The sequence below is a fragment of the Crassostrea angulata genome, chromosome 10 (genome assembly GCF_025612915.1).
Source record: "Crassostrea angulata isolate pt1a10 chromosome 10, ASM2561291v2, whole genome shotgun sequence".
Classification (NCBI taxonomy): Eukaryota; Metazoa; Mollusca; class Bivalvia; order Ostreida; family Ostreidae; genus Magallana; species Magallana angulata.
In genome coordinates this window covers 48,891,504-48,918,401 of record NC_069120.1, presented here as the reverse complement: position 1 = coordinate 48,918,401, position 26,898 = coordinate 48,891,504, and the positions used below count along the sequence as shown (strand labels likewise).

General features: G+C 34.1%; 1 protein-coding gene across 7 annotated transcripts; it reads left to right on the top strand.

Moving 5' to 3' along the window:
• Window positions 1–899: 899 nt before the first annotated feature.
• On the top strand, window positions 900–26,696 carry LOC128165139 (glutamine--fructose-6-phosphate aminotransferase [isomerizing] 2-like). Of its 7 annotated transcripts, none has more exons than XM_052829374.1 (22): window positions 900–1,055; window positions 4,942–5,049; window positions 5,230–5,328; window positions 5,513–5,638; window positions 5,759–5,817; window positions 6,005–6,139; window positions 6,283–6,344; window positions 7,146–7,225; window positions 7,980–8,003; window positions 9,934–9,963; window positions 14,842–14,947; window positions 15,285–15,448; window positions 15,653–15,846; window positions 16,086–16,206; window positions 16,376–16,533; window positions 16,762–16,876; window positions 17,249–17,376; window positions 20,489–20,617; window positions 21,145–21,183; window positions 22,312–22,473; window positions 24,704–24,764; window positions 25,498–26,696. In XM_052829374.1, exons 1-21 carry the CDS (start codon window positions 1,049–1,051, stop codon window positions 24,746–24,748), a joined length of 2,091 nt encoding a protein of 696 aa, XP_052685334.1. In that variant the 5' UTR covers window positions 900–1,048; the 3' UTR covers window positions 24,749–24,764; window positions 25,498–26,696. The 7 variants fall into 7 exon arrangements, with proteins under 7 accessions (XP_052685334.1, XP_052685332.1, XP_052685331.1 ...); XM_052829371.1 differs by lacking the exons at window positions 900–1,055; window positions 22,312–22,473 and adding exons at window positions 2,439–2,487; window positions 22,874–23,035; XM_052829370.1 differs by lacking the exon at window positions 900–1,055 and adding an exon at window positions 2,442–2,487.
• The last annotated feature ends 202 nt before the right edge of the window (window positions 26,697–26,898 follow it).

Sequence of the window (26,898 nt, the reverse complement as noted above, 5' to 3'; positions counted from 1 at the left end):
ATTGGCCAGCTATAAAACATGATCGGCGAAATCTCGGACGACGGGTAGCCAACTGTCTCCTAAAACTCCTCTTTTAATATTGTTTATATGATGTAAACTCATGAAAATGTAATATTTTGAATGTTTTGGTAATAGGTTTTAGCTGTTTATATAAGGAATAAGGATCATTCTTTGAGTATTATGAGGTGATTATTTCGGTCGGGGCGTGATCAAATCCAATAAAGCCCGAAGAGCTTTATGATAGATTTATTCACGCCCCGACCGACATTATCACCTCATAATTTTCAAAGAATGATTCCTTATTACTTATAATTATATAACTTTAAGCCATCGTACGATCAAATATTTAAATATAAATAAGCAAACCCCGCTGGCGCCTCAATTTTGCGTCATTTGTAGATATGGGTTATATAGTACAAAATCGATACGTAGTGTTATCACAGGCAAAGACACTGAAAAATGTAAATATATTTCGATATAATTGTTTATTAGAAAGATATACCGATTTAAACTGGGAATACTTTACAATAGGGACCCCGAGATTTCGCGAGATTTCGATCAGTTGCCAATCTCTTTTTTTATGTCTCTGGTGCAACACGGTTTTATATTTATTTTTCGCAAGCCATTATACTGTTATATTGACATTATTTACAGAAGATGTCAACTTGATTCACCCTTGCTTATGTATCATATTGATTAATCAAATTATTCTTTATAAGTTTCCGCTTTCTATTTTAATTTGCACGAACAACGTACATCCACTACACTACATGTAGGCCTACATGTGTATTAATTGGTCATGGGAACTTTAATGTTCGTTTGGGTAAATAGACGCACCGTATGAGTGACAGGTGTATGTGGGGTTTTATTTTCGTCACGCCCCAACGTGTAGTACAGAAGCGTATTCTGGACAGATTGACACTTGAATCTTGGAATCAGACGACGAAAATACAGACGGAAGTGATATAGGCGGCCTCCAGTGATAAGGATATAAGGGGTTTTCCGTCGAACGTGGCGTTGTTTACTAGACAGTGGAGACGGTGACAACATGTGCGGTAAGTCGACAGAGACAACTTCTTGTGGGATAACTGCATTATTTATTGCCACAGCTCAATTCTTTACACTATGTTTCGTCAGTGGCATTTTTAAATGAACAATCTTATGCTCCGGGAGCAGCAGTTAAGTACAGAACATGATGATGCTTGTACTTCATGATAGTAAAAATACCGGAGTTATCCGGGTGTTATTCTTGGGTCAGTTGATGAATGTAACTCTTTTTGGAATTAACATTAGATGCCATTCGTTATTGATAAAGTTTTTTAACAAAATATCATTATTTTTTTACTTGTGATTTATATGATGAAATCGTAATGCATCCTTGCATCTTGAAGCCAGAGAAAGGTGTGGAGGCGGGTACAAGATGCGTTTTTAAGTAAAACTTGTTATGTTAATTAAATCAAGTGAGCAATGATTGTATTTTAAAATTCGGTGGATGCATTTCGCCTCCACTGAATCTCCGTTTGAATACCCCTTTTCAAATGGTTGTTTTTACTCTTCACATAAAACAAAGCAATGTCTGAAACATTGTGTCATTTGTTTCGATGGAGACCAAGAAGTATCAATAAAAGTGGAAATTATTGTTAAGTGCCTTTTATCAGTTAATAGGAGTTTTTTTTTTTTTAGAATGGGAAAATATAAGGATAATTGTTTTGCACTTCAGTTGATATGCTTATCATGTCTATTTAGATGTAGTATTTATTTTCTGCAGTTGAATTTAGGTTCAATGTGTAAAATTGTTGGAGCAATGTACCTTCAAACTCAATCTGAAATGATTTTAAATATTTAAACACTTGTAAAAAGTACAAATAAAGTTGAAGTTAATATAAGATAAGAATTTGATATGTTCCTTTTATTTTACTTTCATTTCACATTACTAGGTAACTGTTAAGAAATTCTGGTCTGAATAAATTTATGGCACATTCTACATGTATTATCAAGTTACTTTGTACTTCACTAGATGGGGACAATTAAAAGGAGTATCCAAGAACTATAAAATTAAATCCAAAATTTGTTCCGCAATGCACAAATACCTATCACAAAAGACCAAAAAAATTAATGGTAGCTAGATTCTTTTGTGTAAAACATCTTCCTGGTATAGGCTATAAATAGATGTCTTTGAAATTAAATAAACCACCCTCAGAGCTTGGCAGAGAATACTAGGAAGTTTAAAATGGTTGGTTAATATTCATTCCATATTCTTATTGACTGGACATGCTTATAGTAGTCTCAGAAATAAATCAATTGAAATTTCACTCATTGGTATTGAAATTGATAAAAATAAAAACCCACTTACTTAATAAGTGCAGGATAAATTTTTAAAGTGACATTTGATTTACAATATTAAGAGACCAAAGATTTATTAAGTTTGCCTTTTGCTAAAAAAGAAATAGATGGTAATGGAAGCTGTAACACCACTCATTGAGGGAGGTCAGTATATGTGTTTATTGCAAACAATGGTTTGACTTGCACATGATGCATGCACTCTTGAAAAAATAAATACCAAGACTTCACACAATTGAAAATCTACAGAATTTATTAGTATCTGTTGATTTTTTTTTTAAGTGTTTGAATTTTACTTTAATTACCGTGGAACTATGTTTGGAATGGAAGGGTAGGGTAATGATAGATTACAGCTAGTCTAAGAAACAAAGGTAATTTTTCAACAAAAAACAAAAAAAAGCAAGAAAAGAAAAAAAAACAAGTTTTCCAAGGAAATGATGTGAAAGAAATCAGATCTTGGCTTGCTATCATCAATTTGATGATCTTTTCTCACAAATGATTTATGCGAGGTTTATAAGACTGAGGTCAAATGGACCAAAACAAACAATCTAAAAGAGAAGATTTTTGTCTGTACAACGTAGAAAAATGTATTCTTGGTATAAGAATTTAAATAATATTCAGCGACTGACTTAATGACATCTAAAAGTATACCGAAGGGAATGCATTTATTTCAGTGCATTTATTCTAGAATGTCTTCAATTCATATAAAAATTCAGCAGAAAATTGACAATCAAGTCACTGTAATAAATACATATCAGCACTGAAGAATGATGTTGAAATATGGGGCTCAAGCATTGAAAGGTATTTGTTGATATCTGACAAGACAGTTAACCTGGTGACTTGCAACCATGGTACCTGCATAGTCTGCGGTTTACAGAAATAAATCTTTAATACTGTGTGTGACAACTGCAGTAGTGAAATATTGAAACACAGCAGTATTTATTACCGGTACTTAGCGTATGCCGGAATATGAGAAAATATGCTATCCCAGTGAAAGAAAAACCAGTTTTGTGTATTCAAAAGTTGATATAAAAAAAACAAACTTGCAAATCTCAAGGCCATTGTACTGTATATCCAATTTCTTTTTATGTGTCATTTTCATGGAACACTTGTCATTAGATTTTGAGGGATTTTCCCTGTAGGGTTATGGCACTGTTTGTCTTCCTAGAACCCTTTTATCTAAAGGAATGTCATTTTCTCAAGAAGTATCAGTCTACACACAAAATCTCTATGCAAAAACGAAAGTTAAAAGTACTGAGAACATTAATACATGTACCAGTAGATATTTGTATGTTCAACCTTGTGTATGCTGAAAATATTACAGACTGAGGATGAATACAGGTCCCCAATATAATATAGATTATTGAAATATGCAAGTCACAAAAGCAGCATCACTCATGTCGTGTACACCAGTATTTTTAAATATTTATGGAACACTAAGATTTTGAGGATTTCTTATCTGTGGGAAGCTAGTTTTCTAATCAGACCTTTAATCTAAAGTTCTGTAATCTTTTTTCTAAGAAGAAATTGGTCATCTTCTAAGAACAAGAATTTTCTATGAAAAAGTTTAAGATATTTATTAAGATAAAGAAAGCTATTTCAATGCATTTTTTTTCAATAAAGCATGTGACAGTACAAACAAATCGTATATTTTATTGAGACAGGTCACGTACCTGTGCAAGATTTCTCATGCGTCGCCTGTATATCATGAATAAATGGCTTTGTTAATCAGGGGTGTGGGGCCTAATTAATAGCTATGTTGTTAAGGACAGTGCTATTTTCTGTTGCGTCATTATCAGGCTTGTTCATGAGAAACTTCTAAACAAATTGGTTACGTAAAACAACAATCGGATCCTGTGCGATTTTGGATTGGGTGACTGTGTGTATCGTCGAGATGGGATTGTTTCCCCACACCAACCTCGGGACTGACAAAATGCCTAAACATGCAAAGATGATGCACTTTTAATGTTCCGTTAGTTGTAAGAATTTCACACATTCATATTTTGATTAGTTGATCTTTAAACCCTGAGGGACATTTCTGTGGAAACTATAGTAGTCATTGAAAGACTTGGTTTGTTCAGTTTATGTTTGATATCATTTGAGCTATTGACACGCTCACTACATTCAGTGGTTTGGTGAGAACACTAAATATGAGATGAATAAAGTTGAGAAATTTTAAGGTTGATGTAGGATGAAATCACCAGATGTTGCAGGGACTACGGTAGGGGGCAGGACAACATACACACTCTTTACTCTGTTAAACGCAGATACCAAATCAATACATCTATTGTTGCCAGTGTCTCATCTTATGTCTGACCGGGCTGAAAATGGGATCTTATCTCAATAGTTGTATTGTTCCCTTAATCAATATTGACTATCAACAGTCCATCAAAAAACACGTTTACTGCCTGTCATTATAGATAATTGCATCAAATTGTACACTTAAAGTACGTGCAAACTGAAATTCTGTAAAGTCGAACAACAAGAAAACAATCTTTCACCAGTTACCAATGATAATTTTTACTTAATGGGCAAAAATCTTCTCCCAATTTCTGACTTGTATTTTCTTGCCAATTAATTGTTTTCTTCTTCATTTTACAGGAATATTTGCATACCTGAACTATTTGGTTCCTGCCAAACGGAAGGAAATTCTAGAAATTCTTGTCAATGGGTTGAAGCGAATGGAATATAGAGGTTATGACTCTGCAGGTGGGTCAAGGTCAAATTTTATCTGTCATGCAAGTTCATCAATGCATTTCATGTCATTTGTGATCTTTTTGATTATATCTTTTGGTGGTATAGAATATTTAGTTTTAACAAGCTAGAATGCTTTTCACTGAGGGAAACTTAACAACTTGGCAAAATTTATTAAAATATTGTTGTTTGTAGGAGTTGGATTTGAAGGCACAAATACTAAAAATGGAAGCCATGAACTCAAGACAATCAAACAAAAAGGGAAAGTGGCCAGACTGGAAGAGGAGATTGCCCGTAAGTTTTTATCTACATTCTGTTGACTCAGTGAAGAAAAGATACGTCAGCGGTGAACTAGTTGATAATGTGCTGCTAAACAATCTTATAGTCATACTCATTGTTTCTGTAAAGTTTTCATTATGACAGAATAATTCAAAAATACGATATCTAACACTGAAATATATGATGCTCTCTTTGGCAGAGACCACTGACTTGGACTTTGAGAAGGAATTTGACACTCACATCGGGATCGCTCACACCCGCTGGGCCACTCATGGAGAGCCCAGCCCCACCAACAGTCACCCCCAGCGCTCAGATCCAACCAATGGTCAGTCAAAACACCCCAACACCACTGGCATATGTAAAGTTGTAATCATTGTGAAGAAGTCCATGTATTTGGTTGATATTACAGTTACTTGATAATTATAAGCTGTGCCTTTTATTTTAGAATTTCTTGTGTGTCACAATGGAATCATTACAAACTACAAAGACTTAAAGTCATTTCTGGTAAGTGACCATTTTTTACACAAATATAAGAGGGTTTTTTTCTTAAAAATGGATAATCAATGAAGGCAAAAATATACTCAGTCTGGTAAATGAAATAATAAATCTTTTTATTCTCCTCATATAGAGTCTTCATTCTTTTAGGACATGATTTTAATGTTGATTTTGTCATTTTCTGTGGTCCTAATAGATCACTAAGGGAATGGTGTTTGAATCTGAGACAGACACTGAGGTGATCGTGAAACTGGTGAAACACATATCGGACAAGCACAAAGACTCGGCCATCTCGTTTAGAGAGCTCGTCGAACTCACCGTTCAACAGCTGGTATGTCCACTCTCATCCTGTTGCATAGAATGATATGTACCTATCACTTAAATGGAGGACCTTTACTTCACTCTTCTCTCCTCCCAAGTAAAACCAAAATAATATAAGAATAGAGACTAAAATCTGATATTGTTGTTTTTTAGGAGGGAGCCTTTTCTTTGGTTTTCATGAGTTCCAAATTCCCAGGTGAATGTGTCTCTACCAGGTAAGATGCAACCTGAGCTCAGGTGTGACAAAGAGTTACATTTGTGTGTGTGTAATATTAGAAAGAGTTACATGTCTATGTGATGTACATATGTGTATGAAGTATTGCAGAAAGATAAGAGTGAAGGATTAGGTCCTTAAATGCACACTTTCTTTTTCACCTCTTGGTGGAAGTTGTGTTAAATAAAGTAAAGTTGGGCTTTATCTTTTAGGGAAGAGTTTGAAAACAGTGTCCTTGTTATTGAGGTCTTGATATTGATTCATTATTTATTGACCTTTTCAAAGAAAGACCTATTCAGGGTAAACTGTAATGTGCTTGAGACTTGTCTGCTGACATAGGCAATCTTCCATAACGTAGGCGTATTGACAGACTTCTGTTTATTTGGTCTTTGAAGCAGGTTGTTTAAAGATGTGTTGATGTCATTTTCAAGTCCTATTTACGATCAGGTTTTGTTTAGCTTGTTCCAATTTCTTTGCTTTGTCAATAACAATTTAGGTGAGGGCATGTTTACTACTCATCTTATGTTTGTAAACATGATTAGTGCTCTAGTGAAAGCCCCCAGATAGATCAGTGTGTTGTTGAAATAGTGTACCTGTTCTCAAGTTAATAACATGCAGATCTGGCAGATAAGTATTAGTTTTTTAAATGTCCTGAGAGAGACAGAAGAGGGTCAAGAAATTTCTCACTTTCAAACGTCCATCAGAGGAAGTTCAAATCCAATGTCCTTGGCTCCTTGATGTATGGTAGTTAGAACATTGCTTTTTCCCTTGACTAGCAAGACTCTTTTTAACCTGTTTGTAGGCGAGGAAGTCCCCTGGTCATCGGAGTGAAGAGCAAGGCCAAGCTGTCAACCGACCACATTCCCATCCTGTACAGTAAAGGTATAACTCACCCAGAGTCACCTTACACACATGTACTCACAAAAAACAGACAGACAGACACAGACTGACAGGTGGACAGGCAAGATAGATAGACAGACAGATGACAAATGGATAAACAGACAGACAGACAGATGACAAATGGATACACAGACAGACAGATGACAAATGGACAAATACCAGTAGACAAATAGACAGACAGATGACAAATGGATAAACAGACAGACAGACCGATAGATAGACAGGGCATTGGACTGAAGCAATCCTTCATTCTTTCCCTCACTCATGTTGCAATCATTCAAAAGCATAAACTCTTTTACAGATGTTTGCTAGCTATTATGTCACCAACATATGCGTAGACTGTTAAACTGAACTAAAATAAATGATTACCAAATCAATAGATCCATTAACTTTGGTACACTGTTGAATTTCTTCTCTGATGCACACTGGTAATACATCTATTCTAGCACCACATTCTGATTCTAACAGCCAGTATTAGTTTTGTTGAGATACATAGTATTGTAATACTACTTTAATGGTAGATCAATTCACAGTAAATAATGCATCATTACTACGTCCAGTTAGCAATGCTCTATGGATAGGATTGAAACACATATCAGCATATTCTCTTTCACACATTATTTAGGTCTTCTTCAACATTGCATGCAGCGGTAAAATCTAGAAAAGTTAGATAAAAAGCCCTAAAAATTGTGTTTTTGTTTGATATAATACAATGTATTGATAATCGTAATTGTAGAACCAAATCTTTCGGAAAAGAAAGGTGTGTATATTGCAAAGCATATATTAGTCTTACTATCTAAGTATCTATATTTCTATGTATGTATATCTTGGGTTCATTTTCCTCTCTGTATGGATGACACAGCATAAAATACAGTTAAACTTCGATATCTTGAACACTGATTTCTCGAATACAATGGATATGTTGAAGTGATTTGTAAGTCCCAACCACTTATTTTTGAACTATTTTACCCTCAATATCACGAATACTTGGATATCTTGAAGTTTTTAAACAGTCCCTTTTAGTTTGAGATAACAAAGTTTGACTGTAAATTACTGGTTTCAATAAGGACAGTGAAACAAAACAGGGACATAGGGTGTGGAAGATGAACCTATTTATAGATGTTGTCACACTTGAGTAAATCTGTGTCACACTGCTTACCCAAGCATGACTTGGGCTGGGTTAAATGTATGCTTTGGAAAGTTTTGTATCAAGAAACTTACTTATATTAAAAAAGTAGCTACTGAAAGTTTGTGTTAGAGTTACTTGGTTTTAGGTTTAGATGTATTCGGACAAAGGTAAAATGAAATATAGACCCACTTCAAAAAGCATCCCAAAATTTTAACAATTATTCACTCAATAAGGAATTATTTTTAAAAAAAATGCACATATTTTTACTGGGTATTTGATTACACTGGTTAATTGAACACTAATTGTCCTTGTGACAGAAATACATGACTGTATATATATATAGATATATCGGTACATGTCTGGCTATGGCATACTGAGTCAGGGTTCAATCCATGCTATTGTTTGTAAGTACTCTGTTCTGTTATTCAAGCCTTCTCTCACCAACATCTAAAGCATTTACCAAATTCATTCTTGCTGCATCAACAATCTACCAGCATCTTACCATGGCTTCACTCTATTCTTATAGAAATGTCCTATTTGGTAGAACACAAGAGTAGATTCCAACTAATTGGTGAAATTTTGCTCGAGTTCAAGAATTTCTGGCTTTTTCATTTTTGAAATGTTCTGTGAATTGTTATTCAACAATTAATCATCAATCTTTCATCCACATAAACCAAATTAACTCTTATTGAATGAAAATATATAGAGGAAAGGGGGGGGGTTGAGAGGGGAGATGGAGTTGGGGTTGGGGGGGGGGGGTAGGATTTATGAAGGTCGGGCATGACTGCATGTATCATACAGCAACATATTGAATATAAAGCATGCCGCTGAATCGTTATATAATATGCACCAAGTGTAACAATACTCATAAACATTCTAGATACAGACATTGGTATACACACTGTTTTGTTGGATATAACCCCAATTGTATTTTTTACTTCAAATATTGTTTTATGTTTTATTGATATATAGATGCACATAATTATTTTTATTCATTTTAAATTAGTTTATAAGATATTTTTTTCTATTTCCATTAATAATTTTGAATTTTTTTTTGTTAATGTTAACAACATTTCTAAATTAATCAACAGTTTACATTTACTGAATGTCTCTCAGATCAATATAATGTTTTCTAAGATATAAAACACTAAGCTGTTTTAAATATTATAATAGGTAAATTCATATTTATAAATATATATTTGTTTAATTTTTATGGCATTTTTTTTATATATAAAACTGTGTCTTAGAGACATTATAAAGTTTTAGTTAAAACTGATAACTTAAAGTCCATAAGTACTATAGTACATTTACTAAGTAATCTCGTGAATTAAAAAAAAATGAATTAAAAATCAAGAGGTAAAATCCATGTATATAAAAACCAGTCTTTTCACAATTAAAATCAATGCATTTGATAAATATTTTATGTATTTATGGCCCTAATATGGACTTGTAGGATAAACTTGTAATATGTAAGGATAAACTTGTAATATGTAAGGATAAACTTGTAATATACAAGCATGAGATAGGATGTTTGTTGATGCCTTATACTTTATGCATGCAGGAGGTGTTGACCTGGCCACAGAAAAGTCAGGTAGAGGACCTTTTTTGGCTGCTTAATGAGTTCTCTCTGGCATGGCTTGTCTCTCTAAAACAGCAGCAACAAAGCTCAGCCTCTCTCTCTGTCTCTGTATTTCACCAAAAGTTCAGCAGGAATCACTAATATATTGAGATTTTTTTAAAAATTTCGTTAAAAACAAATTAGCTGGTTTTGATAATAATGCTTTTTAATGACGAGTTTGTGACTGATTTATCGGTATTATTGTGTTTTATTTTAAAGTAGATATCATTGTAGTACACATGGAGATTTCAGATTGACTTTCAGCACATTATAGTCTTGTCAACATTTTATTTTCACAATTTAAATGTATCTGGGGTGTTTCATTATTAAAGCATTGATGATAATTATAATGATAACTAGACACTTGTTGCAAAAGCAACAAAAAGGTCTTCCGTTTTGATATACATGTATCAATTTAACTGTATGACATTGCTTCTCTTACAAGCAAAAAAAGATGATGTGATAATTATTGTGAATGATATATCCAGACGTTACTTACATGTAAAACAACGAGAATGAAAAAGATATCAATTTTTTAAGTACTTTCTGTGACGACCAGAAGTAACGCCGATCTAAACAAAAATGTTAACCATTTGTACAATCATAAGTCAATCTTGCCTCAAAGTTTGGTTGTTCACGACTCTGCCAAATCTAAGATCTCTTTGAAACAATATTTTTTGTCTCGGGACCGAAACGGACGAACGAAAGTGATTAATAAAAACAAAAGCTGGTATTTCTCGTACATTTGCTTAATATGCATCACTGTTTATCAGGCTAGATGAAATTCCAAGAAAGTCAGCTAAACTTGTTAAAAACAGGATTTGTTTGAACCCTTCCGGTAAGAACCGGAAGTGACAGTTGACAAAATTAAACCCGTTAAACACATCCCCAATCAAAATTCTATCAAACAATCTATGAAAGATTCGTGTCTCAATCACTTACAATGACGAAAATATTGCGGACATCAAATTTGTAAAAAGAAAAGCTACATAGAGATATTTGAGATATCTCACCGGAAGTAAAATTTATTTGCCAATTTAAAATTATATAGATGACATATGTAAGATTGTATACTGATATTTTCATTTTATGTAAAATGAATAAAACAAATTTTTGAAGTGCTTCCGGTGACGACCAGAAGCTACGCCGAACAAAGCAAAATAGTGTAAACACATGTACATACATAGGTCTATCATCCCACAAAGTTTGATCGTTCAAGTCGTTACCGTTTTTGAGATCTCCAGGAATCAAGGTTTTTTGTCTCGGGACGGGAAACGGACAAACGGAAGTGCTCAATGTAAATTGTAATTAATATTTTTTTTGTACTTGCCCATTCTACTTAAATGTTCATCGACTTCACTACAAATATCAAAGGAAAACAGTTAAACTGATAAACAGCTCGATTTGTTTGAACTCTACCTGTGTGGACCGGAAGTGACGGAAGACAAAACGAAACCGGTTAAACACATCTTCAATCAAATGTCTATCATCCATGAAAGTTTTGTGCTTTGATCGCTTATAGTTTCTGAGATCTCGTTTGTACAAAATGTGTTTCAAAAAAGCTACCTGAGATATTTGAGATATCTCACCGGAAGTAGAATTTTTTTGTTGAGTTAACATTGCATAGACAATTTATGCATAGATTTTTACTTATATATTTATTTTATGGAAAAACAATTTTATGCGAAAAAATAGTTATTGTTGAAGTGCTTCCGGTGACGACCGGAAGTTACGACGAACAAAACAAAATAGTGTGAACACATCTACAGCTATGGGTCTATCATCCCACAAAGTTTGGATGTTCAAGTCTTTACCGTTTTTGAGATCTAGTTGATACAAGCTTTTCCAACGCGGGACAGGAAACGGACAAACGGAAGTGCTCAATCTAAATTGTATTTAAATATATCTTGTAAACTTGCCCTTTGTACTTCATTTCTCATCCAGCACACTACAAATATCAATGGAAATAAGTTAAACTGATAAACAGCTCGATTTGTTTGAACTCTTCCTGTGTGGACCGGAAGTGACGGAAGACAAAACGAAACCGGTTAAACACATCTTCTATCAAATGTCTATCATCAATGAAAGTTTTGTGCTTTGATCACTTATAGTTTCTGAGATCTCGTTTGTACAAAATGTGTTTCAAAAAAGCTACCTGAGATATTTGAGATATCTCACCGGAAGTCGAAATTTTTTGTTGAGTTAATATCGCATAGATAACCAATGCATAGAATTATACTTATATATCTATTTTATCGAAAATGAATTTTATGCGAAAAAATAGTTATTTTTGAAGTGCTTCCGGTGACGACCGGAAGTTACGACGAACAAAACAAAATAGTTTAAACACATCTACAACTATAGGTCTATCATCCCTCAAAGTTTGGAGGTTCAAGTCTTTATCGTTTCTGAGATCTCATTGTCCATAGCTTTTTGTCGCGGGACAGGAAACGGACGACAGGAAGTGAATTTTGAAAAAATGAAAAAAACGCCTAGAGATATTATCATTTTCTATCAGTCCTGAAAATTTCAAGAAAATCCATCCCGCCATCTCTGAGAAATCTTGTGGACAAAAAAAGGAAAAAAAAAAATAATAATAATAATAATAAGAAACATTACAATCACTATAAGGTCTTCCGTTGGAAACGGAAGACCTTAATAATAATATACCCGGTAGTACTAAAGATGTATGACATAAAACTCAGAATGGGCTTTTTTCTTCTGTTTAATTTTCCAGAAGAACATTTCATGTGAAATGAGGTACTGTATACAGGGCAATTACCGTATTTTCATCCCTTTCCCCTTATTGCCTGCTGGCAAATTTAAGAGATGGCAAAATCAAAACAGTTTTTGAATAGCTGTGATAATTAGTATAGCTATTTCTGTCGAGGAGTAACAAAACTAAACATGAAGAAGGGTGAAAACAAAAACACTGACAAAAACAATCATATATAGTATCTATGAATTTGAAAGTTAAAACTTCTATTTTGATCGAGCCTTTTATAACTAGTTTACTTCAAATTGATTAAAGAAAAAGTTTCAAATAAAAACCATTGAATATGGAAACCTAGTAAATTTTATTATTTCTATAGATATAGAAAATTTTGTGGTGTTTTATTATTTTTATTTGATAGTTAATTGTTACAATTCTATAAAATTCTATGATTATAACTAATTATAACCCCACTGCGAAGGAGAGGGGTGTATACTGTTTTACCCTTTGTGTCTGTCTGTAACAATTTTCTATCACATTTTTCTCAGAAACTATGAATCACAGATGCCTGAAATTTTTATTTCTTTGTTTAGGTTTGCCATTTGGTGGGATGCATTTTAAAATTTGTACCAATCAGTCGTCAATTTCTGTTTAATGGCGATTCTGTTTAATTTTAGCCTAAATTTTCAAACAAATGTTCGTCAAAGATTTCACAGGAAATATTTATTGCAGTTGGTTGAAATTTTAACACACTTTCTTTATAACCATGCCATATGATGGGATTCATTTTTTAACAAAGTTAAATGACGACTATTTTTGTTTTGTATATTGACTTCATAGAGCGGAGGTATCGTTAGTGAGCAATTGGCTCGCAGATATTTTATTCAAGAATATACAGACAAATACTAATTGATACATACTCATTTTGTCTCAGGTTTATTAGGTAAAGTGTTACTTAGTAACTAAGGGTGGCAGTGCATATAATTATTAACTGTTGCATTGTAAGAGAGCGTGCTTTCAGTTGGACTTGTACAGACCGAGGTCCAGCAGTAATCGGCCGCTGTCTGCAGTTTCTAGAGTAATGCTCTCTGCAAAGGATAACGCTTGATATTAGCATAAAAAATCTACTTGATAAAAACAGATTTTTTTTTTTTAAATGAATTTATTGATAACCAATAAAAATACATGTTTATATATAAGAAAATTTTCTATATTATTAATATGTAACTCTTACTTGGCTAGAAAGAAAAAGCAGGTATTAAATCTACCTGGTAGTATGTGTTATATAATCATTTCTTTATTTTATTTATGTCTCTGTGAAATATACAATATATCTGCATGTTAAACACTTTATGCATATCTTGTGTGCATAAACAAAATGTGCATATCTTGTGTATCATGCATGTTGTGTAAAAATGGAAAACAGGTCCTAGGAATTAATTATATGTTTTAAAGGTACATATAAATTGAGTATTTATAGCTTTTTAAATCTGTAGTTCACAGTAATTGCTTGTAATTGGCAGTAATTTTATTGTGTGTTGAACAAAATTTTAATTGATTTTAAAGAGCATTTTTTTGAGAAATTCATAGCTAGTAAATAAAGTATAGAATTTTCGTGGTAAGTATGGGGTATTTAATAAGTGGGACACAGGTTCCAAAAGGTTTATTATGTAACAGGAATATTAAAGATTAAAGCATTCTCTACAATAGCTCCCTTCAGAAATGCTTTGAGAATCCAGTAAAAAAATTCAGATCATTTTTTGAAAAATGAATACAATAAAAAAGTAAAAAAGGCCATGTAACTTTCAGTGAATTCCATACATAATGATATATTTTTAAAATCCCTTAACTTGAGATTGATATTGTCCAGATATTTCACCAAGCATAAAATAGCAGCAGATTCTTATATAAATTCTATACAAAAGGCTCCCAAAAACATATATTTTTCGTGTGCAATTCAAAGAAAATATTTGTGCACTTTATTTAATATTTTCTTTACGAAACAAAATTTTTCTTTTGAATTGGTTAAATTACCTTCTTTGTTAAAAACCAGGAGATAGAAAGATTGTTGTTAAATGGATAAAAGAACATTTAATTCTTTTGAAAACCTAGGATTTATGCTTAAAATCATGTTTCAGATCACCGAGGCCTGATGAACCCTGCCCTTCACCATACAGACAGCACGACAGAATTTCATCCAATCGGAAACAAGGAAGTGGAATACTTCTTTGCATCAGATGCCAGGTATCATGGTTAAAACATTTGTGTGAATCTGATCAGATCATCAGTGCTTATATCTAGTATCCTCTTCAAATGCACGCATTGAGTTTCAAGGTTAAGTTTACATAAAGTAATGACATAAAACCAGATTAGTATCTCACTTGACAGTGTGCATACCTCAAAAAGATCGGGAAAAAAAGGGAATTTTAGAATTGTTCCTAAATGAATTAGCATTATACTTACTAGTATCTCAGCTTTTTCGGTTTCATTGTATAAATTGTATAAATAACTATAAAGAAGGAATTTTCATGCTAAAAGAATTTCAGTGCAGTATCTGTACAATTTTGGACAATTTTTGCAGTGCAATAATCGAGCACACCAACCAGGTGATTTTCCTAGAGGATGATGATGTGGCTGCAGTACAGAATGGGTGTCTGACAATTCACAGAATCAAGCGCACCCTGGACGAATCAGCGACCCGAGAAGTGACCACCATCAAAATGGAGATCCAACAAATCATGAAAGGTCAACTCCTGATTTAGATTTATCAAGACATTTTGATTTTCAGTCATTTCTATATTGATAAGCTTATACAAGGCTTGAAAATTACCTGTATATTTAAATTATATTTAACGAGTAAGCTGATATAAACTTCAGGAATACTTAAATCCTCTTTTAAATCTTTTATGTTTTGAAATAAATCAATTGAAGGATTCTATCTCTCTACAGGAAGCTACAGCTCATTCATGCAGAAGGAGATTTTTGAGCAGCCAGAGTCTGTTGTGAACACAATGAGGGGGCGTGTCAACTTTGAAACCAATCAGGTTGTGCTTGGAGGTATCAAAGACTTCATGACAGAAATCCGGCGCTGTCGAAGACTTCTATTTATAGCTTGCGGGACGAGCTTTCACAGTGCAGTAGCTGTAAGTTCTCTTTTGTAACGTGTGTAGTTTCTGCATTGATTTCATTGATTGGTTCTGACATCCATTTATGTTTGAAGTTTAAGTTCTCATGTGTCAAATTGTATAAAAGAACTGATTTCTTAAAACTAATTCATTTTTCATGAAAATAATATTTATATCAATATATGTCTGCATTGAAATCTATGTATTAAATAAGTTTGTATTTTGGAGTACATGTATTGGAGCTCTTTCTTTGGCAGACACGGCAGCTAATGGAAGAGCTGACAGAACTTCCTGTAATGGTGGAACTAGCCAGTGACTTCCTGGATAGACAGACGCCTGTTTTTAGAGATGACGTCTGCTTCTTTATCAGTCAGTCAGGTATGGTCCTAACATGATTTCTACAGGTGGTAAACAGAATGAAGTAGGCATTGAACAGAAGCTGGAACCAGCAATTAGCTAGATGATGAATGTTTATGATTGCAAACAAGGAAATACAAAAAAAAGCATTGATTCTCATTTCATGCATTGTGTTTTGTTTACCTGTCAGGTGAGACTGCAGACACACTGATGGCCCTGCGGTACTGTAAACAGCGAGGTGCATTGATTGTGGGCATCACAAATACCGTAGGCAGCAGCATTTGTCGGGAATCTCACTGCGGCGTACACATCAACGCTGGACCGGAAATCGGTGTGGCCAGTACCAAAGTAAGACAACTCCTGCAATGTCTAAAGTCAGTGAATATCAGTCAGGACAAATAAAAACTCAAATCTTCATACATTCCAAGTTATAGATTTCAATGAATGTTTACTTAATTTTATAAATCAGTGAATACATTTCATGTGTGTTTTAATGTGTGAATTTGTAGGCATATGCTAGTCAGTTCATATGTTTGGTGCTATTTTCCTTGGTTATGTGTATGTGTGTATTTGTAGGCATATACTAGTCAGTTCATCTCTCTGGTGATGTTTGCCCTGGTGATGTGCGAAGACAGAATCTCAATGCAGGATCGAAGGACGGAAATCATCCAGGGACTGAAGAATCTTCCAAGTTAGTGACTGTGAACAGACACTCATTTATTTTTCAGAATTAACTCATTCTTGATAAAGATTCAGTCAAGTTTTGGTTAGAACATATTTTACACTATGTATAATCATATACAAATGGTTCAAACTCAAGTTCTCTAAACTTACAAGGTCAAGTAAATTGTATATGTGTAATAGAGACCTAGTTCTGTTAACTTCCGAATCCTGACCTTAAACCTTGGTTCTGCCAGCTAGGTCACATTGGAAACCAGGTTCAGGGTATTCCAATTAAAAAACTACTAGCTGATTATCAAAAAATCAGTATGATAATTTTACTTCCATGGACAAAACCATGGTTGATTATTATTACATCATGCTAAATCTTTGTTTTGCACAGGCCAAATCAAGGCAGTTCTCGAAACGGATGAACATGTGAACACACTTGCCCGAGAGCTGTACCAACAGAAAAGTTTGCTAGTGATGGGCAGAGGATATAACTATGCAACATGTCTTGAGGGAGCCTTGGTATGAATTATCTTACATTAAGTGGTGTTCACCAGTTCATCGATTATAAAATGTAATGTGTATTTCACTTAACTCTAAAAAGTAACAAAACAGCCTACAGGTAGTATTTATATGGCCAGCACACAAAAGGCCTGATATTTTCAGACTTATTCTTGGGAGAAGGGTGGGTCACACATTTGTTGAAATTTATAATATAGCATTGAATCATGATTTTTTGAAGTATACACTCTCATAACTGCAGCGGTGTGTGCATACAAATTGAGTAACGCGTGTTAGCGCGTTATGAAAATTTGTATGCACACACCGCTGCAGTTATGAGAGTGTATACTTCAAAAAATCATGATTTAATGCTTATATTTACATTTTTTAGCTCACCTGAGCTGAAAGCTCAAGTGAGCTATTCTGATCACATTTTGTCTGTCGTCCGTCTGTCCGTCCGTCTGTCCGTCCGTCCGTCTGTCCGTAAACTTTTCACATTTTCAACATCTTCTCAAGAACTACTTGGCCAATTTCAACCAAACTTGGCACAAATCATCCTTAGGCAAAGGGGATTCAAAGTTGTGAAAATTAAGGGCCACACCCGTTTTCAAGGGGAGATAATTAGAAATTAATGAAAAATTTCGAGAAATTTTCAAAAATCTTCTTCTCAAGAACCAGAAAGCCAGGAAAGCTGAAACTTGTGTGGAAGCATCCTCAGGTAGTGTAGATTCAAAGTTGTGAAAATCATAACCCCTGGGGTTAGGTTGGGGCCACAATGGGGGGTCGAAGTTTTACATAGGAATATATAGAGTAAATCTTTAAAAATCTTCTTCTCAGAAACTAAACAGCCAGGAAAGCTGAAACTTGTGTGGAAGCATCCTCAGGTAGTGTAGATTCAAAGTTGTGAAATTCATGACCCCCGGGGGTAGGGTGGGGCCACAATGGGGGGTCGAAGTTTTACATAGGAATATATAGAGTAAATCTTTAAAAATCTTCTTCTCAGAAACTAATCAGCCAGGAAAGCTGAAACTTGTGTGGAAGCATCCTCAGGTAGTGTAGATTCAAAGTTGTGATAATCATGACCCCCGGGGGTAGGGTGGGGCCACAATGGGGGGGTCGAAGTTTTACAAAGGAATATATAGAGTAAATCTTTAAAAATCTTCTTCTCAGAAACTAATCAGCCAGGAAAGCTGAAACTTGTGTGGAAGCATCCTCAGGTAGTGTAGATTCAAAGTTGTGATAATCATGACCCCCGGGGGTAGGGTGGGGCCACAATGGGGGGGTCGAAGTTTTACAAAGGAATATATAGAATAAATCTTTAAAAATCTTCTTCTCAGAAACTAATCAGCCAGGAAAGTTGAAACTTGTGTGGAAGCATCCTCAGGTAGTGTAGATTCAAAGTTGTGAAAATCGTGATCCCTGGGGGTAGGGTGAGGCCACATTGGGGGGGGGGGGTGTTAAAATTTTACATAGGAATATATAGAGTAAATCTTTAAAAATCTTCTCAAAAACTAATCAGCCAGGAAAGCTGAAACTTGTGGGAAGTATCCTCAGGTAGTGTAGATTCAAAGTTGTGAAAATCATGACCCCTGGGGGTAGGGTGAGGCCACATGGGGGGGGGGGGTGTTAAAGTTTTACATTGGAATAAAGAGTAAATCTTTAAAAATCTTCTTCTCAGAAACTAATCAGCAAGATGATTCTTTTTAATTGTTAAAACTTTGGCTCCAGGACAATTCTTCGGCCTCACAAGAAGGTTCAGAGTTTGATGTAGCTAAATATCCCATATATAAACAATTGTAAAGGATCTTTTTGAGAACTGCAATACTCAACATGTGATATGACTATAAAATTGAAGCAGGCAGCTATTTTTCATTAGAATCTTTTTGTATTACTGTTTTGGGTTACTGCCCTTGATTTATTGATTCTTGATTATTTTAATTAATGCATCCACTGTTAACCAATTAATGTGATTATTATTTTTATACAATAATAAATATTCAATGTATATAAGTTGTTCTGCATAAGTAGTTTTGGGTTAGGCTGGATTAGTTTGTTTATTTTTGATTTCCAATTTTTAGATACTATGAATTATTTTAGGCTGGCACATATATAGGGACAGTGTCTATTGCATTGTAACGAGTGACTGTTTGGGGTTAAACTTGAACAGATACGGAGAAATTGAGGGTGTTGACATCCCTGCTCTTTCTAGTCTTCGTGTTTTTCTAACCAACGATACAGAATGTGCGGTCATTTCTGCCCTGTATCGCATTGATACAAGTGTGCCGTCATACCTGCTTGTATTGGTGGTGGTTGCGGCGGAGCACTAGTGTATGGTCATCTCTGCTGGTGTTCTGGCCTTTCTAGTGCAAGTGTGTGGCACTCCCTGCGTTAGGTTGAGCTGTTGGCGCAAGTGTGAGGTCATCCCTGCTTGCGTTATCTCTGCTTGCATTAACGTTGGTACCTGTTGAGTTGCGTAGGTGTGCGGTCATCCCTGCCTGCATAACGTTGAGTCCCTATATATGTGCAGGAGCGGTGATTAAAGTCTGCTCTTTTAAATATTTTCAGCAATCAGGGCTATCCGAGTTCCAAGGGGGAAAAATGGATTTTATTTATACAGGATCTACATGTATTAATGTACATTGTCCAGATTGTATTATGACTCCATTAAGCTGACTTTATCATACCTATTGTTCCTCAGGTGAGCGATGTGGCCCATGGGCCTCTTGTTTTAACTTCTTGCCTTGTCTGCAAATGTGTTTTATACCTTAAAATTCCTATCTTATCCTAAGGGTAAGTTAATATTATTGGAAGAGCCACAGTAACAGCCACAAGCGTGAACGTTGATTTTCGCTTGTGACGTTGCAGTTTACAGCGTTCAACGTTTGTGACGTCATAATAAAACTCGTCAATTTGACCTTTGACTGCTTGTTGCATTTAGAGGCATTTGAAGATCACAGAATTTAATGGAAAAACACAGTAGAATGTAAATATAATCTATTAACTGTATCAAGTTTTGGTCCATTTTTTACAGTTTCTTCTGCATTTTTCACTGAGCAGTGTACAGTATTTTCACCTAATTCAAGTAAACTACTGTACAATATTTATGTAAAAAAAATAATTTATTCTGTTGCAGAAAATCAAAGAGTTGACGTACATGCACTCCGAGGGCATCCTAGCCGGGGAGCTGAAGCACGGCCCGCTAGCCCTGGTGGATAAAGCCATGCCAGTGATGATGGTGGTGACGAGAGACAAAGTCTATCCTGTGAGTCTTCTTTCCGCTTCACTGACCTCCTTTCCGCTTCACTGACCTCCTTTCTGGTTCACTGACCCACCCTGTCAACACTGCCATAGATTGTAACTGATCCACTGCGAGACTTTGGGTTACTGCATTGAAATTTACGAATCTCCTTGTCAACTTAATGACTTCATGACCACTGAGCAACTAAAATGCTTATCCTCTAGTCAACTTAAAAAATAAACACTTGTCTGTTTAATTATTAAAAGTTACCTAGCCAGGTGGTTTGATTGGATTGAAGCAAAATGATTCATATCTTCATGTAGCAGTCACCAATTGTATGAGACTTTGATTTTCAACCTCATGATAAAAATAAAACATAACCTCCATGAAAGGTTACCACCATAACTTGATAAGAAAAGTGTTGTTGGAACTGTAGACAAACAAGCTGCTTTAAGATGTTTAATGTGAGGGAGCATTGTATGTGTTATTGTTTATTGTTTGGCTTACGTTATCAAACGACTTTACAGTCTTGTGTTTCCTTCTGTTTGTAGAAATGCATGAACGCTCTTCAGCAGGTCAAGGCTCGCCATGTAAGTATTTGCTGCTGTCTAGACCATACTATCAGTTCTTATCAATATCGGAAAAAATTCCTTTTATTGAGAAAACAGTCTGGACATTTTTTTTGCATAATAATGTAAAACAAAAATTTACCAAAACAATCTTGTTCTTTGCATAACAGCAAAAATACAAGAATAAGGATTTGCTTTTTTAATTTGTAAGTTTGTGAGACAATTGTTGATTTTTCGGGCAGTAAAGCATTGTTTACCTTTCATGGGAGGAAGTGAATGTATGACTGTATATGTGTTTGTTGATCAGTTTAACTTGATTGATTCCTTTACAGCACAAGGGTTGACAGGAGGGCTAGCACTACAGAATTGAGACATGACCATGTCTGTTGTTGTTGTCGTTACTGTCCTACTAATTCTCTCTGATTACTATAGACTGTCATCTGCAAGTAACCCTGTTTGGCTTTGAGATCTGTTTCTTTACATTGACCAAAAAGGAATTATGTATTCGAAATGAAAAAATGTATGAAAATAGTATTCTGTTTTCTGGTCCATGGCAGATTATTTTTTATGTTCTTTCAGCCATTTTTGAGAATGCCAGCATTGAATGCTACAGATGAAATTTGACATTTAGTGACTGCAATTGTAAATGTATTTGTTGTTTGAATGATAGTTCCTATCTTTCCCCTTGCCTCCGTATGTCCCTGTAGTTCATTGACTAGCGGTCAGTGTATTGGAGCAATCTAACTGCATACTCAGTACGCTCATACTCAACTAGGGGCAACATAGCCCACCAGCTGATTAACATAGACAGATGTAGAAGCCCATGCAGCTTCAATTCACGGAGTATCAAATTATGTATCATCAAATCAATCATTCCAAAAATTATAAATCATCTCAACTGAATTTGACAATTTATATTGGTTTTTTCTTTCTTTAAAGGACAAAAGATTATTTTTTAGTAAAATTCTAAATACCAGTTTACATTTGGTGAAAATGGTCAAGTAGTAAAGCTCTTTATTTTCAGGTATGTGTACTTCTTCAGAAATTTCCTGTTTCCACAAAGAAGTACCCAGTGTTCACCTCACCAACTCTTGTGTACCATAAGTCTAATATGCATGTTGTCATGACAACCATAATTATTCATTGTAGGGTAACCCAATAGTATTGGGCAATAACGATGATAAGGAAACGCAACAGCAAGTCAATAAGTATATTGGCGTGCCTTCCACTATCGACTGCTTACAGGGCATCCTCACCATAATACCTATGCAGTTACTGTCCATGCATATCGCACAATTAAGAGGATGTGATGTAAGATTGGTTTGAACCAATGACCAACTATATGTTATTGTAGATAGATTAACCGGAGTGCCTTTCTTCTCTGCATGCTTATAGCTTTTTGTATGTCATACCTATAATCTGTCCTATGTTTCATAAGTCTCTTTGTGACAAAATTTGCTCCATTTTGCAATATACTCTTACTATCAATGGAAACCAAACCAAATACCTAATTAAACAAAGGAAAGATTTGGATTTTATAGTTAAAATTATTATATGAATTTCCTATGGTTGTTTTCCACTGTGCTGAGTGTGTCCGATGGAGTAAGTTCTGTCCTGTGTGTAGTGCTTGTCTGGCTGGGCAACCAAACGGGGGACGTGCATGCTTACTGTAGAAAACCTCTAACAAGATCGTCCAATGGTATCCTTTTAGGGGCGGCCAGTTTTACTTTGTTCCAAGGGAGACACCGAAACTCAAAAGTATGCATATAATTATGTGGAGGTGCCCCAGACTGTAGATTGCCTCCAAGGTGTCCTCACAGTAATCCCTATGCAGCTGCTCTCTTTCCATATCGCAGTATTGCGAGGATTTGACGTAAGAAACATTGCATGTGTTTCTAGTTCTTATGTTTCTTTTTCAATTGGTTCCAGTGTTTTTAGTATTGCCATTTAGAATTTCAGTCAATTATAATGGGAGGTATAAAGATAGTTTGGAGTCTTTTTTTTAATTTTAAATGATGAAACTTTGCAAATCTGTATTTTCATCATTATTTTCATCGTAATAATGCCGACTTTGAGTGATGGGATTACTGTAGAAACATAATTTCCTCTTTCATTTCATTTTCTTTCATTAGATGCTATTTAATTTGTTTCTTACAATCTTGCTCCTTCCACGGTGTTTATCACACACTGCACACCCAACACAACTCCACCTTTTTGTCGTCAAGGTTACCGTATCAGTTCCCTTCATTAGGCAGAACTTGGATGTAAAATGGCTACTCCTATGAAATAAACAGGATTGGGGTGGAGGTCTTTAATCAGAGAGCTAGTTCTGGAGTATTAAGCCATAGATATATATTTGCTTCAATGGTTAAAGTTGGTGGTGGGATGCCAGGTGGTTGATGTTGAAAATAATTAAATGTTAAATGATGGGACTAAGTGTCATATGTTACGCAATCTGCCATTACACATTTCAGCATTTATATACACGTAAACCCATGTACTCATTATAAATGTACATATATTTGTAAGAAAATTACAATTTAAATATTATAGATTATGTCAGCTAGCTCATATTGCAGTAATTTAGTCCCTTAAGTCTTTGTTTTTTGCTTAGTGCTATTGCTAAATATAAAAACATGTCCGAGATTTGTTTCACATTCATTATAACCTCTTTTTTTAATAATTGACCAGTGCTTAACACTCATGTGAATTTTGTCTTAATTGTTTGATTAAATTATTTGTTTTGAAGTGTTTTATTAAAATATGATATTAGGGTCTAACATCAATACATGTATTTCCAAAGCATACTATTATACCCTTGTATCATCCAATAGCAAAAATTCCAAAAAAAAATCTTCTAATCCTCAATGCTTTAGGATTATTATTTTTTCTGGTTTAGCGTTTTTTTCTTCTGAATCATCATAAAATATTATATAAAAAGATAACTAGTACATGTTACTTAATAAAGTTAGTAAAATATACTGGCATTTTAATAAAAGTAAATTTATACAAGAGAAATGACACGTACAGTATTTTCCAAGGTTTTTTTTACAATCTGGTTTTTCTTAAAAATTTCCTTTATCTAAAATATATGTTGAGACCCTTTTTTAAGGATTAAATACATTGTGAATGTGTTGATAAATTATTATAATCTCATCTCATGATCTAGCACTAGCACTTTTATAGAACAATTGAGCAAAACCACCATGATTGGTCTTTATAATACCGTAATTAGCTTTAGAAACTTTCTCTAGAAAAACTTAATTCTTTATAACATTGATTTTTTTTTCTTAATAAACACTTCTAAAAAATACACCTGTAATACAAAAAAAGGAGGAGATGATTCAGATTTGGACATCAATTATTTTAAATTACTTCATTGCAGGAGTCATAAAAAATAGTTATATCATTTGCTAGTTTAGAATAAAGAATATTGTAAATTATATGACAATGATAGTATAAAAAGGCATTTAGATTGAAAATTTTACTATTTCAAATGAATGAATTTTAAGGTTTTCATGTCTAAAATTTTTTGCTACAGGTTGACTGTCCTAGGAATCTCGCGAAAAGTGTGACAGTGGAATGAGAGGGGAGGCAGAAAGGTATACTTCCTGTCTGGGCGGGGACAGAACCTGTCCCCTGCTGTGATTGACACCTGTATACAACAGTGCTCCTGTAGAGTGCTTAGTGTCTCTCTGATCAATCTATATCATGCATGACTAAAACATCATGATTTGTAAATCAGATACTGTGGAGATTATATATCAAAAGCACTCACAAATTCTTCTCTTGTGACACTCAAAAGATTATTAAATACTAATTAAAGACACTAGAATGAAAATTATCAAAAATACTGGTAAGGTTTTCACACTTCCAAAGCTCTACTAAGACCCTCTTATTAAGATCTTTTATCAGTCTTGGTACATACACAGTATATAGCGTTAAATCTTGTAGATCATTTCGTTAGCTCATACATCTATTCCACATGTTCTCCAGTCATTTTATGTATCAATCCATGTATATCATACTCCACCTCTGTGCTAGAAGCCATCTCTGTAATGTATGTATATGTAGGGCTACAGGGCTTTTGGTAGCAAGTCCCTGCTGTAACTGTAGAAATAAGATGAATAAGAAATCTGCATGTAAATTGTAGACAGTGTCTACTAACAAGGGAGAGAACTGCATGCAAAGCTGCTGTAAGAAACAGAATAAATAGCAGAAATGAAAAGCTCACCATTAGTGTCTTACTAGTATATTATGATATTTGTTTAAATATTGCATGTTATAAACATATAAAAATGAGATGTTTGATTATTGAATTGTTATAATTTTTAGGTTGATCATCCACGAGGGTTATTGAAGACGTACACATTTTAGGAAATGAAAACAAGACTGTTACTGCTGTGTGTTTTCATTGTGGGTCACAATATTTTGCAATTGTCGAGGGACCAAAGTTAGACCTGAAAACACAACTACTTATATCAAAATGCAGATTACTTATTATAAACTTTGTTGAATCATTTGATGGTTTCATAATGGTGACCCAACCAAGGAGATTTCTCCTAATGTAGTTCTTGCTTTATTTGATGCATGTTGCCATGACGCAATTGAAATTATGTGGTTCATTAATTCTTATAGTTATACATGATAATGTTCACACATATTATTGATAAATTATTGATTGAATTATTGATAAATGTTTTGGGATCATTGATCATAGGTCATTACATGTTTATATCATTAATGCACACCTCTTTATTGACTAACAGACTCTACTTAGAAATATAGGAAGCTTCTCAATTCAAATATTTGGATCAATAAACATTAGCATAATGTGGCGCTTATTTTTTCTTTCGTCAAGGAATTTAGACCACATTTATTTTTTGTTGCAATACGTAGCCTTTGTATGTCAATCTATACATTTTGTATTTTATTTTATTACATACGTACAGGATATGTATACATGTGTTAAGAATTATTTAATTTTTGTTATTGTTTCCCCAAATATTGTATTATTTTAGTATATGTACCATATTTTATATTTATTTTACTATAGCTTCAAGAGAGAACAATTATTTCCAATGTAGATATGGTCTTATTGATATTTTGTACAAATCTTATCTCAGAAACTACAAAAAACTACTTTTTAAATAACTAAAAATTGATAGGAACTTTTCAAACAATCGTAGTCTTTTTTTAATTGTTTAACAAATTGTTACATCTTTTTTTGACAATCGTATATATATCCTATTTAACATGTTTAATAAGTAATGAAACTCTATCCATCAAAATCTCAGCATATATCTCAGTACTTTGATTTTGTCTACAAGGTGGCTAGACAATCAATACTTATATACTTATACATGTGTACTATTATATTATGGGTTTTATCCATTGTTCTTTAGGCATTTTAGTTTGTTTACCATGTAAATGATTTGTTTATTTTCAGTGTGGAATCTGCTGTTTTGGAAATTTTTTTGTGTGAATTAAAACCATATGTTTATTGTGGGGAAAAATATATTTCTTACTAAATACTGCTTTCTTATGTTCTCTTTTCCATTTTATTTGATTTGAGCATATTTCATTATGCAAATATACATTTACATAAATGGATTAGGCAGCAGGCAATGCCTATGTAAGCCTTCTCCATAATTCTCCATCCTTCTCTTTTCTATTTGAGATTAATGCACCTGCCATGACTTAAATTTGGGAAAAACCCCAAAATGGAATGTGATT